Genomic DNA, 19,053 nt, shown 5'->3' on the forward strand with positions numbered 1-19,053 from the left:
AATATAGTATTATGTATACTACAGCGCTTTATTAGCAATCAAAATTGAAATGCAAAATTTTTGCATTTTGATTGAAAAAATATCTTTATTCACTGTTATGATTATGTTAAAGTTTAGCATACAATAAAGTATTATTTAATAATCATGGCATATGTACTTTTTATAGTTATTATATACTAATTGTTTAATATGTTTTATACACACGTGCAAACATACTTTACGTTATGTTATATATCTAATAAAGACTATGTATTTTACTTACTTTCAGTATCCCATAATTATACTATTTTTCCTATTCAAAAATGTTTGATAATTTTGGTATTTTATTCTTTTATAGTTTTTATAAGGTTGTATTTAATTCATAATATATTGAACAAATGTTTTTCTTCCACTTTATTTTCGTAGCAAATATTACAAAAAATAGTAAAAAACATAAAACATTAGTGTACACTTGTAATGTTAAAAATTTATATAAAAATTTATTTAAATAATGTATTAAATTTACACGCTTCTGATAATTTATCGATTCAATATCGAATGTCGTGAGCAAATTATTTGAGAATGATAAACATTCGATTTGCATACCTAGCATTATATAATTAAAAAATATATACAATAGGTAATAAACATTACCCAATGGCTAGCGTATCCAAGTTGGGACCATTTTTCAATAGTGTGAATGTAACTATATCCTGTTTCTTGTAATTCAGATGTATCAAACATAAGACCTAAATAAGCTAAATGAAATACTGATAACCCAGAAAACATCAAATTTGTTAGAAACACCCACCAAGAATTGCGAGTGTTGTATGTGTGTGTACATTTATTTTTAGTACACTGTTTGGATGCAATACATGCATCAAAAGTATTTGCGAGCATAGATCTAAGTTGGAATTCTACATATGTATAAAATCCAAGACTAAGTAATACTGCTGCCAATTGAAAATTTAATCCATGTAGAAGAGCACTTGTTAAATATGTCATTGTCACAGCTCCAAATTTTCCTACGTAATTAATGCTAGGACGGAATATGTCTACAAAATTTATATAGAAATTTGAGTATTTTATATATTAAAATTCATTAATAAAAATTTTAATGACGTGAATACGTACACGTTTTTAACCAAAAATGCATTGGTAAATTCCAGCAAATAACAACTTGAACTAGTGACCGTGGAAATTCTACTTTTAATGGTTTTACTATAATGGTTAATAGATGTGGAAATCCCCCTAGCAATAATACAGTCGATGCAATATATGAGATAAAATAATGAGATGTTCGAAAAGATAATGCATCTCTGTAAGCTAATAACCACCTAAAATGGTAATAAAATTAATACCTATTTTAATATAAAATATAAGAATTAGCTGCAGAATAATGTTTACTAACTTCCAAGAATTATCCATCACTATCCATTGTGTCCAACAGTTTGATATAGTTAAAAATATAAAGGATAAAAATGCATATTGAACAGCATGCATTATCCACCATTTATCCTATGAATTAGAAATTTTATTAATACAAATTATTTAATTCTATGTATTTACAGAAAAAATGATTTTTAATAAGAAAACTTTTGTATACCTTATTATTTAAGTAACGTACTGAAATATAATCCTTAAATGATATCCATGGACCAAAAAGGCATGTAACACCACAAAATGTATATCCCATATAACTAAAAATGTTAGGTAAATCATTCGAATCAATTTTGTCTATAGCTACACTAATTGTTTTCATTGCCATGTTTAATACTACACTGCGTATTTTATGCCAGACTATTGGTGGCATAGAAAATTCACTGAAAATAAAACTATAAAAGGAAAATTGCTTATACTTACATTTTCAATTTTAAAAGAAACATTATCTATGTGTTCATGACTTACCAATACACAATAATAAACAGAGGTGGTAAAAATATTCCTATTCTTTTACAATATCTTTTAGGTATGTGTAAAGTGATATACGAAATTGTACAAAGTATTATTAGGGTATACAAACACTCTGTTACATAGTGATAAATATTGTATATACCAATTAACATTGATAATATATGAAAAGTTCTAAGCGATATATGTTCTGTAACATTAAGTAAAGAAGCAAATCATTTCATTTCATATTTTACTAATACATTTATATATTATCTATAAGAGTACATCTTACGGGAACCAGCACATAATCTAAATATAATCGTAGAAATAAGTAGCGGCAGTATATATAAGGCTGTATCAAAAACGGTGGGTACAAGGCAATATTGATACAATTCGTATAATGTTTCTCTTTCCATATCCTTGTATTCATATTCATAGTCCACATCTTGTAAATATTCATGTTCCACAAAATCACTTTCGTCGTAGTAAAAAACTGGAGCCTCTACATCGTCCATTACAGTATAAATGATGGTATTACCGGTTTATCAATAGCATAACAAATTAACATTAATCACAACACAACTTTTTTTCTCAATCTATTTCAACAAAGTAGAAATTATATTCTTTTATAGAAAATTGTGCACATATAATGTGAAAAAGAAATAAGTGAGAATTTACTAAGAAGTGTTAAATATATTCTGATAATTTTCAGTCACATCCGTTCGGCGGCTGAAAATTCGATCCCGTATAAAAATGGATCGCTCGTGGCCAAAGCTTTCAAGCGACATTGAATGCGTATTGGTGTGTCAATTAATGCGTATTAAAAGTTCTTATATTTCTCATTATATCTTTATTAAAATAATATGATCGATTCGTGAGTTCTTTTCGATAAAAATTAGTTTAAACGAGTTGTCATGTTTGAACTTATTTTTGAGCTTAGAAAGTCTTTTCGAGTATTGGGGTTAAAAGTTATAAATTTCTCTTAAATAATGAGAAAAATGATGGTCATACAGGTAAGATTTTTGCATAACATATTCTTTCTGGATTTTTAATTCTGTGCAGAAGCACAAATTCAAAAATAAATTAATTTGTTCAAAATTTAAATAATCTGAAAGCACATGTGGCGTCATCTACGGCAAAACGTTCAAGTTTGTCGGAAAATAGTTCGTCATCGAAACGCTAGATGGTGACGTGGGTACTGTTAGACCCCGTATTAGAATGCAGCTGTCAAAATATAATTGTTTTATTAAAAAATAGAGATAAGTAATGCGTTCAAAGATACACATAGAATGCCTATTAGAATGTAAGTGTCAGAATGTAAATTTTCTATAAAGAATGGGAACAAATAATGTACCAAGATGTGTACATAGGACCCCTATTGGAATGTAATTGGAAAATATAATTTATACGTAAAGTCTTATGCTTATAGGTGTGCTTAGAACTTGTAATACAATTTAAAGTCGAAATGTAACTTTTTCATGAAAAATAAGTATATATATTACATCCAAAACTGTATGTAGCAAACTCCTATGAAACTGGGAGACAAATTGTAATTTTTTCTTAATAAAATGCTGTATATATTGCATTAATAGTTGCACCTTAAATACCTTTTAGAATATAAGAGTCGGAGTGTAATATTTCCATAAAAAGTGGGAACAAGAAATGCGCCAAGAATTCCTATTCGAATGTAAGTGCAAAATATAATTTATACGTAAAGTCTTCTGTTAAGAGGTCTACATTAACATTTTTGCCTTCCACGTCAAATTAGTAAAAGTCAAACGACCTGCTTGATCATTATGTTATCGTTATCAGGCGAGCAGAAATCAAAGTTAGTTCATACTCGTATTCCCCATCTCTATTGCGTCTGTAGACGACTTCCTCTATTAAGTTATCTAAATACGAAAGTAATAATTACGTCCGAAAATTATTCATAACAATTTAATGTTGTAATCAATCAATGTGAAAACGATTCTTGAATGCTGCTACAAGTCTCTGTTACTTGATGCATGTCCAAATTATGAAATAATTATTCCCGAAAAACGATAAACATATCGATTACCTCGAACGCTCCAAGCGTCGTGCATACGACAGCTCCTAACAAATGTTTATAACTAATTAATGGCAATAGCAATCGTTGCGAAAACGGTCCTTGAATGTAGCCGTGGACCTCTGCTACTCGATGCAAATCTAAAAGTTCACAATTTTGCGTTGCAAATGTGTTAAATTAACATTTTTTCCGTTTCGCGCCAAAGTAGCGAAAATTCGACGACTTCCTCGATCATTCTGTGTTCCTGCTACCAGCGCACGGTATCAGGCGGACAGAAATCAAAGTTAGTATCATTTTCCATCTCTCTCATACAATGTTCTCTTCTCTCTCTTGCATCGGTAGACGACCTCTTACATCATTCTACGTTCCTGCTACCAGCCAACGAAATTCGGAGAGCGGAAAAGATACACCTAACCGTCCTCTATTAGATAGAAACATTATAGGTTATGTAAATACGAAAATACTCATTACGTCCGAAAATTGTTCACAACAATGTAACGTTGTACCCAATCAATGTGAAAACGATTCTTGAATGTTGCTACGAGTCTCTGTTACTTAATGCAAGTTCAAATTGTGAAGTAATTAGGCCGGGAAGTCGATAAATATATCAATTACCTCGAACACTACAAGCGTCGGTAATACGACAGGTCCCATAAAACGTTTATAACTAATTAATGTCAATAAAAATCTTTGCGAAAATGGTCCTTGAATCTTGCCACGAATCTGTGATACTCAATGCAAGTCCAAATTATGCAACTATTACGACGGAAGGTCGAGAAAACTATGAATTGCCTCGAACGCTCCAAGCGTCGTGCATACGAAAGCTTACAAAAAATGTTTATAACCAATTAATGTCAAGAGCAATTATTGTGAAAATGATCCTTGAATCTTGCTATAAATCCCAGCTACGCAATGCATATCCAAATGATGGAATTATTTAGCCGTAAAGTAGAGAAAACTATCGATTACCTCGAACGCTCCAAGCGTCGTGCATACGACAGCTCCCAACAAATGTTTATAACTAATTAATAGCAATAGCAATCGTTGCGAAAACGGTCCTTGAATGTAGCCGTGGACCTCTGCTACTCGATGCAAATCTAAAAGTTCACAATTTTGCGTTGCAAATGTGTTAAATTAACATTTTTTCCGTTTCGCGCCAAAGTAGCGAAAATTCGACGACTTCCTCGATCATTCTGTGTTCCTGCTACCAGCGCACGGTATCAGGCGGACAGAAATCAAAGTTAGTATCATTTTCCATCTCTCTCATACAATGTTCTCTTCTCTCTCTTGCATCGGTAGACGACCTCTTACATCATTCTACGTTCCTGCTACCAGCCAACGAAATTCGGAGAGCGGAAAAGATACACCTAACCGCCCTCTATTAGATAGAAACATTATAGGTTATGTAAATACGAAAATAGTCATTACGTCCGAAAATTGTTCACAACAATGTAACGTTGTACCCAATCAGTGTGTAAACGATTCTTGAATGTTGCTACGAGTCTCTGTTACTTAATGCAAGTTCAAATTGTGAAGTAATTAGGCCGGGAAGTTGATAAATATATCGATTACCTCGAACACTACAAGCGTCGACAATACGACAGGTCCGATAAAAAGTTTATAACTAATTAATGGCAATAGAAATCGTTCCGAAAATGGTCCTTGAATCTTGTTATGAATCCCAGCTACGCAATGCGTATCCAAATGATGCAATTATTTGGCCGAAAAGTAGAGAAAACTATCGATTACCTCGAACGCTCCAAGCGTCGTGCACACGACAGTTCCTAACAAATGTTTATAACTAATTAATGGCAATAGCAATCGTTGCGAAAACGGTCCTTGAATGTAGTCGTGGACCTCTGCTACTCGATGCAAATCTAAAAGTTCACAATTTTGCGTTGCAAATGTGTTAAATTAACATTTTTTCCGTTTCGCGCCAAAGTAGCGAAAATCGGACGACTTCCTCGATCATTCTGTGTTCCTGCTACCAGCGCACGGTATCAGGCGGACAGAAATCAAAGTTAGTATCATTTTCCATCTCTCTCATACAATGTTCTCTTCTCTCTCTTGCATCGGTAGACGACCTCTTACATCATTCTACGTTCCTGCTACCAGGGGACGAAATTCGGAGAGCGGAAAAGATACCTAGCCGCCCTGTATTACATAGAATTGTGGAACTTTTAGATTTGAATCGCTGAAAATGAAGTTATAGCGAAGTCTGTGAAGGCTGAAGATTTCAATGAATTTTTTATTCCAAAGCGTAATTATTACTAATATTTACATTTGTTCCAAATATTAATATTATGATACGCATTTTATTTATGGATTATAAATCATTAGAAGACTTAGAGAAATTAATTTTGATCACGATTTAAAGGTACGTAAAGTTTAAATCGTAGGAATACATTGTTTCTTTTTTATAAGGAATTAAAAAATTTGAAAGATGCTAGAAATCGAAAATTGAAAATTGAATATAGGTGGTACTTATATTGTAATTTTTTCCACAAAAATGTAAAGCCTTTACTTACGTTTGAAGTTCCATCTTCATATTTATGGTACACCAAGTATAATAATATTAATATTTGGGAATTCGTTGTTCCGAGTTTTTTTTTTGTCGTTGTTACGAAAGTAGTCAAAATTTACAAAAGAACATAAAAACTTTATTATGGTCCATAATATCAGGTATAGCAGTTACACTTATGAAATGTTATTAGAATATTTGCGGCACTCTATAACTAGTCATGTAAATAACAATACATTTTTTACATTGTTTTGTCTTTTGCCTGATCTTAGTTCACCTTATTCATATTGCCATATAATGCGTAACATATAATTTTCATTGCAATGTATATTTCACTAGTTCGCAATCTGATGAACCAACGCCGCAATTTTGTTAACCATCGGCCAGAAAGTATAGTACAGGCTTCGATGGACGCTGGACGGACTATACACTTGCAACATAAAACGGCCATTACTGATAACGTACGAAACGCTTAATAAGCAAATTTATTTTAAAATGATTCATTAAAATACTATATACATTAATACGATAAAACTACTAGGAGACTACAGCGGTATATTACATCAACATTTCATCTGCAGCCTCAGATAAGAGTGCAGAAATCATTGTAAATTACACTGGTTCGAAACGAGTTCAAAGTAAATGGATCTCGAGCACGCGCGAAATAATCGAAGTTGTAAACGCGAAACGAGTTCGTTGTACGTTTTACTCCACATCGTTATCTTGATTTCCGTTCGTACATAATATTAATCGTCGTGATAAATAGAACGATGGAAAGTATGCAATTATTTGTCAGGCATGACAAGATTAATAAAACGAAAAAGAAAAAAAAAAAAAAAAAAATACTGAATTCAGTCTAAAATCAATTTCTCAGTCGTTGATCGATGAGATTATTAACAAGCTGTCTGTTTTTCGTAATACAGCGTTGCATTGGCTAGCAAAATCGATTACCAGTAAACGAAAATACTTCGTGAGCACGAATAAATCCGATACGATCAAAAAACAGAATTGTGTGAATTACTGTGTGACGCAACGTAGCAGGAATCATCAAGAGCAACCGATGTCGAGGTTTTTCTTAGATAAAACTTGAAACAAGGACACAGTCTATATCACAGAAACAGAATCGTCCGTTTCTACGGCAGTCTTTTTATCGTTGCTATTATCGTTAGCCTGTTCATCGGAGACTAGAGACACGTCCTTCGGAAGGACCAAGGATTCTTCGCCGATCGGCGCAGCAGCCTCGACTAGATTCTCGACGGAGGCTGCCGCGGTCGTCTCGTCGTGACAAAAGCTTCTACGCAGGGACTGTTGCGTTCGTGTCGTCCCTCTTCTAATGCTACTACGAAGTAAATTCGCGACATCGACCGCGGTTAGATTCGAGCTGCTCGACGAAGCGGTGGTGCAATGTCTGGGCCGTGTTCTTTCGAGGGTTGAATGGGTGCGCTCGATCGAACGTGCAACCGAACCGATCCTCGTCGATCTGTCGATCGTGTTAGGTCTGTGACTTTCTATTACGTTGCTTCGGGCGTTCGCAACAACGATCTCGGTCCTCGCCTCGGTCATGTGAATCGCCACATCTTGCGTCTGTCTGCTCTGATTCATCTCCACGAGGACAGTCGCGTAATCAGGTGGCGGAGGTTGCAATGCGGGCCTCTGTCTGGGAGCGCTACTCTCACCGAGCACGTTTGCTATTCGTCTCACGCTTCTCCGGAAACTTTGTCTCAACATCTTCGCTATCCTCGCCCCAGTCGCTGTGGTGTAACTCGGCGGTGGTGTGTACTTTGGCGGTGGATCCTCGAACGGTACCTCTGTGGTCGCAGGCACGATACCATTACCATGTATACTGGTACTCGTATCGTTTCCGATATGCGTTTGAACGGTTCTCGGATCATCCGGTTCCAATGAGGGTCGGTACAATAATTGAATTCTCTGTGGAATAAAATGATCGTTAGGGTATGCGTTTCTATTTTACGCACGAGGAGAAAAACGTGCACATTTGTTAGAATGGTTTACAAAAGCGACGAAACAAGTTCATGCTGTGGTCACAAATGAAAACTTACGCCGTTACACTGCTCACAGTGATTTACGTTTACTGCCACTTGAGTGTTCTACGGTTAGCACAAACAGAATAAAGGAACGATTCAAGTCAAATTTGTGTTAGTATATTAGAAACAAAACTAAGGACCGCTATACAAATTTAATAGTTGCGGGTATTACATTGCACCGACCGATATCGATAATCTAAGTGGATTACTAGTGTCTAGTACCGTTCAATTCGTGCTACAAGTTTATCAAAACTCACTCGGATCCTTACATCAAATATATCAGGTGGGCCGTTGTTCAAATATCGACAGGTTTGTATGATAGCCACCGCGGGTATAGTTAGTATCGGTATCAGTTGAATAGCAGCTCCGAGTTGTCTCGCCCATACCGCCCAGTAATCTCTGGTGGTGCGTCGATACGAGTAAAGTTCTCGAAACCCGGCGTTCTTGAATACCGTGATGCTAAGTACCTGTTGATTTAAAAAAAAATCATTCTTTCGATTACGCTTCTATTTGTAATTTCTACGATCACGCGTATACACCCTTTGCCATGAGAACATACCATAAGAATAACAGGCAGCACGACGTTCCACGTGAACGATAAAAGAGGCCCGGCCCAATGCCTGAGATATCGACTGGTTGGTGGAAATAATTCGGCAACGACCGCTTCTCCGCTGTGTGGTCGTCCTCGCACTGCGAACACAGCACCGACTTGCACCAAATACAGTATCATTATCCACCATGAACCACCGATTGTGTAGTCTAGATAATATACGACGTGTATGCCCAGCTACAAACAAAAAGAATAAAGATAATTAAACATAAAGAAAATTCTATTTAACGCTTTACCAACCGGGAGCATTTGATACATATTTTTAAACTTGTTCCAAAGAATTCTACGAGTAGTCGTGGGATTGGTAAAGCGTTGAAATTCTGCGAAGGTGAAACGTTGTTTCGAATGTACCCAGATTCGGGTTACAGATTGCGCGCAAGGGTATTTACTTTTTTTTATTCATTTTAACGATTTGTATCGATTACTTTACGATCACTCATGATACGAGTGACGGCGTGGAAGTACTCGCTTTTACATCCTTCACTTGGATGTCCAAAAATAAGGCGTTGTCCATAATATACCCCGAGTATCGCGTTAAAGTCGTGTGCGGAATAAACATGTAAATTCCGGAGTCTCTGTCGACATTCACCGGGTTGGTTTTGTCGCGACCCACGACCTTGACGAGTTTTCGCACGTCGTTCGCGGGATTCTCTTGATTTCTTAGAGTGATAGTGCCTTTGAGCACGCATGGCCAATCCAACAGCGGATCCCATTTTCCCTTTTCCACGCGAAGGCAACCGATAATGTGACGTTCTTTCCACTGTCCTATACCGTTCAGGAATAACTCCACTTTCAGTGTGTATCCGTACTCTTTGTTCGAGAATGTTGGACTGTAGAGCACGCAATTGTTTTCTTTCGCGTCGGTCATTTTCTCTTTGTAACGATCGATCCTCCATAAAAGTCGACCGTTGGTGGAAAATCGATCGGCGCATGCGCGTTCGCATCTACACTCAACGAGCTCCTCCTCGACAATAGATTTCGAATTCTCCCTGATCAGTTCCTCGAGATATTTGAGGTTCTCCTTGGTTTGAAATTTCAATCCTTTGATACCGCTCTTGTGATCGGCCGCGACCGTTGACTGTTTCTGTACCTCTTCCCCCAGAGCGTCAACTTTTTTGATCAAGTCCTTCTGTTGTGTCGTTAACTCGATCGAATTCTTACACCTCATTTCTAGCTCCAACTTGAGGTCGTGAATCAGCTGCTGCTGCTCCTGCCACATTCCGGTCACGTGTGCGTTCTCCTGCGCTAGAAAAGTCTTCAGATTCTTCAGTTCTATGTACCAGTTACCGATTACCTGGTCCTGTTTACTCTGTCCGTCGGTCAGCTCGTCGTGCAAAAGCTTGAGTTGCTCCGAGATTTGTTTGAAGCTCAAGTTGGTATCTTGCTCCATTTTGTTGTAAGTCAATTCCATGTCGTTCAATCGCTGGTTCAACGTCGTGTCGTTCCGTTGACGTTCCTTAATAGTCTCCGCCATTTGGTATCGTAAAATATCAATGGACTCTTGCTGGAAATGCAACAACTTAAAACATTGGGACAGATTACTCTGGAGGTTCTTACGTTCCGTTTCTTCATCGTTTAACGCAGTACGCAGCAACTTTAACACCGAGAATATTTTATTCCTCCACAAATTATCGTTCACATCCTTTATTTCACTGTTTCTTTTCGAGGCGTTCCTATCGCACGTTTTTTGATGATCCTCCATCTTTTTCCGTGGCACGTAAACTCCGCACTTGTAAACGCATTCTTCCAAAACCGAACCGCAATGTTTCACGTGATCGAACAGGTATCTTTCTTCCAAAAAGTTGTTGCAGAAGTAACAGGGCACGCTTCGACGTACCACGGAATTGACGCGATTACTCATTTTTCCGAATTCGTCACGGTGACTCTTACGATACTGAGGAAACGTTTGATCGGGTTAGCGCTTAAACTGATAATCGTTATCAAAGTAAATAAAATATTATGAGACCCAACTGATAAGCGAGGAGCGATACCGGATTCCTTTGAGATCGTACAAACGTACACCGTTATCTTCGCTTCGCGATGACGACAGTAACCATGGGCGTGAATTTTGTTTCTTTCGACCGATCTCCCGGTGAAACATCGTTAATCCTTCGTTGCCGCGAATTTTCTTTTCCTCTGCATACATTATAAAAAGGAAATATTTCTTGCTTTTTACGTACCCATTTCTTTACGGCGATTTCTTTTATCGGATACTTGATCGATCATATTACGCAATAAAGGATTTAAACGTATTTACCTCTGTGGCCATGGGTAAGCCCAGTATATAAGCACAAGCGCAACTGAAGAAGGTGATGGTAGTTTCCCAGAGTTTCATCATTTTTGTATTAATAGCCATGATACCGGTTATCACGCAGTGCCATATCGCCAGCTGCAATACCAGAAATTCTGTAGGTGTACTCCCTTCTCGGGAACGAATCACGTTTGTCGTTATTGGATATTTAAATTACCACGTACCTGTTGAGCTATTCCAAAGAGAATGAGCACGAAGTAAAAGAGAACCGCCCAGAACGGCGACACTTGTTCGGTGCCCAGCAATGCCAGCGTCGCAGGGACCAATTCGGTGGAAAGTCTCAGTGCTTGATAACCAGATTCGACGCTGAAATCCGCGCCTGGACGAGTTATACGCTCACCAACGATAAACGATGCGTGGGCCATAAATCTCTCCGGTGTGCTACTGTATCCTGGTGGAGCTGGCTGGTTCACGGGCCTCATGAACACATACGACGATATTCTTTCTGAAATAGAAGAGCCGCTATCTTTAGACGCGGTCCTAGTGTCTTTTGATTTCGGTTAACAATACCTACGGGTAACCGTTCAAGAGCGACATGCGATCGAAAAAATGCGAATAAACGGCAAATACAAAATAGCGATAAAAAAAAAAAATAGCTACCGTCCGTGAATACAACACGTAGAAATAACCCGACGAAATGAATAAATAAAGGAGTAAATAAAATATAATACACCGATTCGAACCGATCGTTCGAAAAAGATATTGTATCGAAATTATGAACGATATTATATACGAAATTTTGAAGAGCGAAAAGAAATGTTTCGTTTTCGCGATTATTCCTCCATTATTGTTTACTGCACGTTACAATCCACGTGTAACATCACTTACCGAATGAATTCGGAATGTAAATATACCCGTGATGCCTGAGAATCTGCACGCAAGTATTCGCCAGAAATGCCGTGAGAAGTAGAACCATTATCGTTAACACTATCACGAGGCTCGTGTCCCGTTGTAGAAGATGCTTGTGCTTGTTGTGCGCCGCTATCTGGAAAAACGATATTCGCTACGGTGAGCTTTTTCCGTTACACAAATACGCGTTTACGGTGTGTCGGTCGACGTATTTACCTGCATAGCGGCTGCACCGAGCAATCCCCAGGTGAGGAAAACCTCTATGAAGGCTGCCACCCACGATTTGCCGTTGATGAAGAACTCGGTTCCAACCGTGACAGGAAAGAGCTGATGTATTGAACCCGATGGCGTGAGACCGAGTAATTTGGTTGAAAGAACCAATGTACCAAACACAGGCACCAGCGTGAAAACGTACACCACTTTCCCGTAAGATCTCAATCCTGAAACGAGGATCGTCGAAACGCGTTACACACCGATTCGGTAGAATCTACGTTGATTAGAAGCTGATCGATCCGTGCGAGAGTAAAATACCTTTGCTCAACGAGACAAACACGATCATCCATACGACCGCCAAATTGAAAGCCACTTGAAATTTTAACGTTACGACGCCGGTATCCGATTCGTTCAAATGATGTCTCTGAAGAACCACTCCGCTAAAATAATCCGGCACCGTTTCGTATAGTTTGTTCAAGGTGGTGGCATTTTGCGTTGGTTTGTCCTCTCTGTACAAAGAGAACGGTTCTGCCCACCGGTACTTGTCCTGCTTCGTTATGAACGAATCCCTGCAACGATGAAAGAAACGTCCATTTACATTGATTCGATCCGAAAGAAACTATCGTATCTCGATCGCGAGAGACACCAAACGTACCTGAAGTACACGAACATCCAGGATACACCGATGATACTGTAGATACCGATAAACGCTTGTGCAGTTAACAGAGCTATACCGACGCCCTGGAAAAGGGGCGAAATCTTCCACATATCCACGGATCCAGCCGCTAATCTTTGCCCGAGACACACGTGCAAAGTCAAAAGTGGAATGCCCAATACCAGAGACAAAATCAGGAACTGTACAATGAAATTTGCTGGAAAGAGAGAGAACGATGTGTAATCGAACGGATCGACTTGCATAAAATTGCGACTAAAATATATATGGATAGCGAGATCAAGACCGAAATTAATACTGGTATTTTTCTAATTTGCATCCGACCTGTACGATCTTTGTACGACTCTTTAAAGTGTATGCATGGTGGTAGTGTACGCTTACGATTCAAATTATACAGAAAAAGAGGTCGTACACGATCATAGGTTGCACGTAAGAATATTTATTCGTGTATTATCATGTTCATTCGTACTTTTTCTTCTACAAGGATTTTGTAATCGGAAAAATATCGACATACCGGTATTGTTATACTTCGGTACAAGTCCCTGGAGCAAATATTTCTTTCGTTACTCACCTCCAAATTGTACACTAAGGATAGAGAATCTACTTATATTAAAGAGACCAAGGGTGCAACTGAGGCACGCCAACGCGGGACTAAGAGCGTGCGGCCACTTCCCCAATGGATTCGCATCCTCGTCTTCGTCCTCTCCTCTGTCCTCGTCCCTGTCGACGTCTCTTTGCCTTTCGCATATCCTGAACAAAAATTAAAGAACATTTCAGTGCAGAGAAACAAACGACTACCGAAAAAAAAAGATCAATTTACAGTATTGTCCTGCGATTCTCGTTGCTCTACAACACTTCCAACGAGGAAGTAATACCTTCCATTTAGGTAATACGTAAAAAAAAGAAAAAGAAAAAAATTCGTAACTGCGTAAACGTAATTTCGTTTCAAGAATTAAAAATCGTTTCTCGAGAAGTAAGCAGTAAAACGAAATGAAATATTACATAAACATAAAACACAATATTACTTCGTGCTTGTGCGTGCCTATCGATTCCCGATAACACCGAGTAAAGTAATCATACTGGAGGCCGTATCGATTTGTTGTAAAACTGGGTCGAACGTAAATGTATCGCATTTGTCACCGTTGCCGAAGAAAATTCACGGTCGATCGGGACCGTGTTGCGGCAAAACGTATCCATACCAGGATATCTCGATCGCGAGATAACTACGAATCGAGGTTGTCCGATGTTGAACGAAAGTTAAGCGAGATGCGAAGTAAAGAAAAAAAAAAAAAAAAGAAACGACGATACCGATGCATCCCAATCCCAGAAAATCCCATTGTATTCCATTCGTTGATCTCTGCTTTGAAAAAATTCTTTCACTATCGTATCGATACACTATCGAACAAAGTACGTTCACCGTTCACATTTTTTCGTATTATTACAAAATCTACGTTTCGATCGAGGTCTACCGAGGCAATTCAATTATTTATCGTTCTTTGCTCTGTGTGTGATTTCATCGATTCGGTATCAGTCGAGAAGAAATTCCGAATATTGCAAAGCGTGTAATATAATGCAATTGTCCGATATCGATCGTTCCGATTTTCGAACATCGCAAACAATATTTGCATTTTCGAATCCAGTATAGCCATCCTTGCGTTACGTGACGCGGTAGAAAGCACATTACGAGCAAATAAAGCGCGCAATGGGTAAGCAGACCGCGGATTACAGCAGGTACTAGCTAAGGATCTCACGCTAGTGTCGATAACAGATCGAGGATCATGGGTGTACCGTTATCGCGGAATAGAGAGGCGAATGCTTAAGAGAGGCCGAGGCCCACTCCTACGTGGATCCACCTTAGAGGCACAACTGGACCTTGTTTCGCTCGGGGAATACGGAAACTTATCGTTCAACGTTGCCTTCGTTGCACCAATCTCGTAGTCCTTCTCGACGTTTTAGACGACGACCATCCGTGAATTATTCATACGCGTATGAGTACGAAGATCGCGTCGCTCCCGGATAACGAATCCCTGTTACCGTGCGCTACATAACGTCGCGAGCAACGCGAAAATACCTCTTTCGTGCCGATAAACCGTCCTCGATCCGTTTTTACAACAATAATAGATCATTGTCGCGCGAAGAACCTGTACGAAATAATCGAGCGGAAGACAAAAGGAAATTAACGAACAAAAGTGGAAATAAGCGTACGTAACGGTACACGAGAGACGTGAAGCTGCCGTTAACCTAATCCGGGGAACAAAATGAGTATGCAACCAGATAGCGAGGAACGGGACGAGGAGAGAAAAATTAGAGGAAAATAAAAATGATTGATATCGGCCGGTTTCAATTCCGAAAATATTGAAACTTGGCCCGTGAGACTCGCGCGAACCACTGCGAGCAGAAACGGAACGTTCTTATCGATTAATCGATAAACTGACCGCTTCTAATGACCACGATACCTTTACCGGTGTGTACTAATAATGCACGCGATTAGAGACACGCGAACGGTAGATTCGGCGCGATAGTACGTCTGTACCACCGTGGTCCGTCTGGACTAAAGTTGGCAAAGTTATGCGAAAGAGACACGACATCGCGAAAAATATTTCCATCGTTCGAACATTTGTCATGTCTCTAGTATGATAATTGGTCGACGGTTACTTGCGCGTATCCGCAATTGGATTGAGAGGCTTCAAGGCGAAACGCGGCGAATTGGGAGACGATCGGTCCGACACGGTGTCCAGGAAAGGCAACGTGTACCGCGTAGTAGGTACCTACCTACACGTAGACAGAAAACTACCTAAACGATCGTACGAATTCTTACGAAACGTGTCTCCCGAACTTCGATTTTGCTTTCCTTCGCAGAGAACCATCACGGTCGAATCGAACGTAAAACCACGCGAGATACCCTTGGTCACCTTCGAATCTCTGAAGCATCTCCGTCGAAAATCACTTTTACTTTTTCTCCGATCGGGATGACAATATTGACGCAAATCGTGGTGGTAATGTCAACCTGGTCCATTTTATGTACATCTAACTCGTGCGAATGTTTGTCTTGGACACCCGAAGAAATATTTACTCGTCGAATTCGCGAGCGGGCATCGACGTAAATGCGAGAAATCGAAAGAACCTGAACATTTGGGTTTGGAGGACGTGCCGGTATTTGCGAATAAACTTCAGTTCTTAAAATAGAAGGCGTCATATTTTTTACGCGAGCCGTGGAGAGTCTTCTATGGTGCGAACTTATATGCGACGCCGGTCACGTGGATAGAATATCATGGGTACGTCATACCCCTCGTTACCGAATTCTTCGGCGATGATTTCGCGTTAAATTCGCGGGATAATCCAATTCAAAGTGATCGAATCAACGAACGCGATCGATCGATCGTCTAACCGATAAACTTCGCTTCGATCGCGACGAAGGTTACGTCGTAGCTATCGCGAGACATTAAAATGCGTAATGGTTACGTAACGAAGCGACGAGGACAAACGTTTCGGGAAAGTAACGAGTTCCATTTTCAAGATTGCATTTATTTTTTTTTTTTTTTTTACTCTTAATGGCGCTCCGCGCAAAATATGCGCACGCTGTTGCAGCGCAGAGCACGATGCAATCCGAATTGCAACTGGATCGTGGGAACGAACGCGAGATTGTGCTCCGACCGCATTTTCAGCGCAATGCGCGTGCGCGCGAGGTAGGACTATTCTCCGTTTAAATCACCGTCGATCTTTTAAAATTCGCGCGGGAAATGGCCGATACGGGATTCCCGGTAAAGAGAAAAATCGACTCGCGAGTTGAACGCCAATTAAAATTACCTCGTCGCGGTGTTACGTCGACGGTTGCGTGTTACGCGACACACCGGTGTTAAACAAACTTTAACAGGTCGCGTAAGCGCGACGGCGATAATTTTCTATTTTATATGCGCGCAAATAAACGGAAGTACCGGTGTCGTCGTCAGCCGTGATACGTTGTTCAAAATAGTTTCAATCGAACGATATATTTTATTTGCAAGCAAAAGGCACCGTGCTCGATCGAATTGTTAATGTCGATGGTAGGAAAAACTTATTTAACGTCACGTTCGCGTTAGCCGAGAAACGTCGACTCGACGGTATCCTTCTAAACTGGCTAATTCGCGCGACCCGTTCAACGTATTTGACAACCTTGATTCGCATTTATCGGTAACGCTCGAATCTCCGTTTGAAACGATCGTCGCCGTCCGTATCTCCCTACTCGGTATCTTTCCGTCGAACAAAGCGACTACAGTTTCGGAGCCTTGATCGCAGAACTATCTAGCTCCAGCGACTCGATCTCTCAAGGAAAACGAGTCATCGGTGATCGGCAATTCCTTTTGACTCGATCTGGCAAAGGTTAAATCCATCATTGAATCGATTTAACAGACTTCGCGGAGAGCAGAAATAATCGTGAAATTATTGCGTCGACGCGATTACGTTTATCCTCGAATTGTTCGTGCAAAAGAATCTTTCGAGAGGACCCGGTCCTCGCAAGAGGGTCTGTACACTCTTGCGAACAAGCGAAATATATACAGAATATTCGTAAGCGATGATTTTTACCGTAGACCGAAAACAACCATCCAAAATTTTCCACAATTGTTCTCGCGCGTATTTTAAGTAAATTTCTCCTTTGTATAGGAATTATCAATTACCCTAAAGCCCAGTCATATCCGCGATCTGATACATTTCCACGCGTTCTTTAGCCTCGTGCAAAGCTGTGCAAATATCGAACGAATTGCTCGCGATGAGATACCGTATCGTACAGCGCGAGAAAACGTCTTAGACAACGTTTACAGCTGTTTATCTCCGGTGATTAACGTGGCGAGGATTCGCAGCGAGTAATACTCGTTTCTCGTCGTCGAACGACACTCGATTTCGGTTCGAATGGAATTCAACCGAGCGAAGAAAACATATAATCGAAACGCCCGGAAACTTTAATTAGCCATCCGGGCGAACACGAATCGTTACGATCGATACCTGATACGATGCCTACGTTGACTACAGTAGAAGTATTGGCGGCAGATCGCTGGATCGTGGTTCATCTTGAACACATGTCACGCCAACGACGTCAACGACCGGACCGTTCGTTTCCACGGTGTCTATCGATTTTCCTCTTCCTTCGATCGCTTCTATCCCATCCGCCCGTCTATCCGGGTAACAGGCTCTCCGCTAATAACCGATACAATGAGGCCAACCACCGAACTAATTTCCTTGAAACTTTATCGCGTTCCTTTCCCCGGGCGACCAATCTGGAATCATCCACGCGTTAACGAGCTTCGAGAAAATTACGTCTCGACGAAGGAAAATCGTGCGAAAATACCGGTCTCTCCCTCAGGCTTCAAGGTTTCCGGCATCTACCGGTTTAACAAGCTACGAACAATCGAATTTCAAAACCGTGAGCCTTTCCGGTCCGTTCGCTTTCGAGAGACGATTTTACGGCTTCGTTTGTCTCTATTGTCTTGACCCGTACGACTTCTGGCTCGTTTTCACGTTCATGCGAAAACGGTACGTCTCGTTCCTCCTCTCCGTTTTTGTGTTACACGTTTCATCGATTTCGCGAGCCTTTGAATTTTTTCCACGGTTTCGCGCTCAAAAATCATCGATCGAGGACCGATTCACCAGACGATGGTTCCCTTCTTCCTCGTATCGTCGCTGCTTGCTGTCGCGTTGTGTTTACGACACTCGTCATCGGTGACATTTAGGAAAACGACGTCGAGGCACTCTTCCGATGCTAACTCGAGAAGAATTACCGAAAATTATTCACGAGTCGAGTTTCGAGCAACGCGTGCGATGCACTTTGCACGGTCGATCGATATCGCGACTTTGAGCTGCACGCGCCGCAATGCAGTTACCGGTTTTTTTTTTTTCTTCTTCTTTCGTCGCGTGCTCGAACGAAGAACGACGTCGAT

The 19,053-nt window shown here is 39.9% G+C and overlaps 2 protein-coding genes across 9 annotated transcripts in view; both read right to left on the reverse strand.

Annotated features, from left to right (window-relative positions):
* Positions 1-392: 392 nt before the first annotated feature.
* Por (Protein-serine O-palmitoleoyltransferase por) lies at positions 393-2,692 on the reverse strand. Of its 2 annotated transcripts, none has more exons than XM_076321737.1 (6): positions 2,165-2,692; positions 1,888-2,080; positions 1,586-1,802; positions 1,391-1,497; positions 1,114-1,316; positions 393-1,034 (listed from the first exon to the last, which is right to left on the reverse strand). In XM_076321737.1, exons 1-6 carry the CDS (start codon positions 2,385-2,387, stop codon positions 592-594), a joined length of 1,386 nt encoding a protein of 461 aa, XP_076177852.1. In that variant the 5' UTR covers positions 2,388-2,692; the 3' UTR covers positions 393-591. The 2 variants fall into 2 exon arrangements, with proteins under 2 accessions (XP_076177852.1, XP_076177851.1); XM_076321736.1 differs by having other exon boundaries at positions 1,586-1,814.
* A 3,865-nt stretch (positions 2,693-6,557) lies between these two features.
* Positions 6,558-19,053, reverse strand: part of Bdg (sodium-dependent transporter bedraggled) — a 31,703-nt gene continuing 19,207 nt past the window's right edge. For 5 of the 7 annotated variants that reach the window (XM_076322554.1, XM_076322555.1, XM_076322552.1 and 2 more), the window contains 11 exons: positions 13,713-13,891; positions 13,124-13,340; positions 12,787-13,037; positions 12,472-12,695; positions 12,235-12,391; positions 11,571-11,851; positions 11,353-11,484; positions 9,045-9,272; positions 8,755-8,952; positions 8,501-8,548; positions 6,558-8,369 (listed from right to left, as the gene is read on the reverse strand). In XM_076322554.1, the coding sequence (XP_076178669.1) occupies positions 7,545-8,369; positions 8,501-8,548; positions 8,755-8,952; positions 9,045-9,272; positions 11,353-11,484; positions 11,571-11,851; positions 12,235-12,391; positions 12,472-12,695; positions 12,787-13,037; positions 13,124-13,340; positions 13,713-13,891 (2,740 nt within the window). In that variant the 3' untranslated portion in view covers positions 6,558-7,544. Of the gene's footprint in view, positions 8,370-8,500; positions 8,549-8,742; positions 8,953-9,044; positions 9,273-11,352; positions 11,485-11,570; positions 11,852-12,234; positions 12,392-12,471; positions 12,696-12,786; positions 13,038-13,123; positions 13,341-13,712; positions 13,892-19,053 lie in introns of all 7 variants that reach the window. The other 2 variants (XM_076322557.1, XM_076322558.1) reach the window with 2 other exon arrangements.

The sequence above is a fragment of the Ptiloglossa arizonensis genome, chromosome 10 (genome assembly GCF_051014685.1).
Source record: "Ptiloglossa arizonensis isolate GNS036 chromosome 10, iyPtiAriz1_principal, whole genome shotgun sequence".
Classification (NCBI taxonomy): domain Eukaryota; kingdom Metazoa; phylum Arthropoda; class Insecta; order Hymenoptera; family Colletidae; genus Ptiloglossa; species Ptiloglossa arizonensis.

Excerpts from the sequence above, each read along its gene's own strand:
- Por (XM_076321736.1), bottom strand. The coding sequence starts at position 2,387 with ATGGACGATGTAGAGGCTCCAGTTTTTTACTACGACGAAAGTGATTTT. Across the intron at positions 1,815-1,887 it reads CTGTTTATTATTGTGTATTG|TTTTATTTTCAGTGAATTTT; the intron begins GTAAGTCATGAA and ends TTCCTTTTATAG. Across the intron at positions 1,317-1,390 it reads GTGATGGATAATTCTTGGAA|GTGGTTATTAGCTTACAGAG; the intron begins GTTAGTAAACAT and ends TTACCATTTTAG.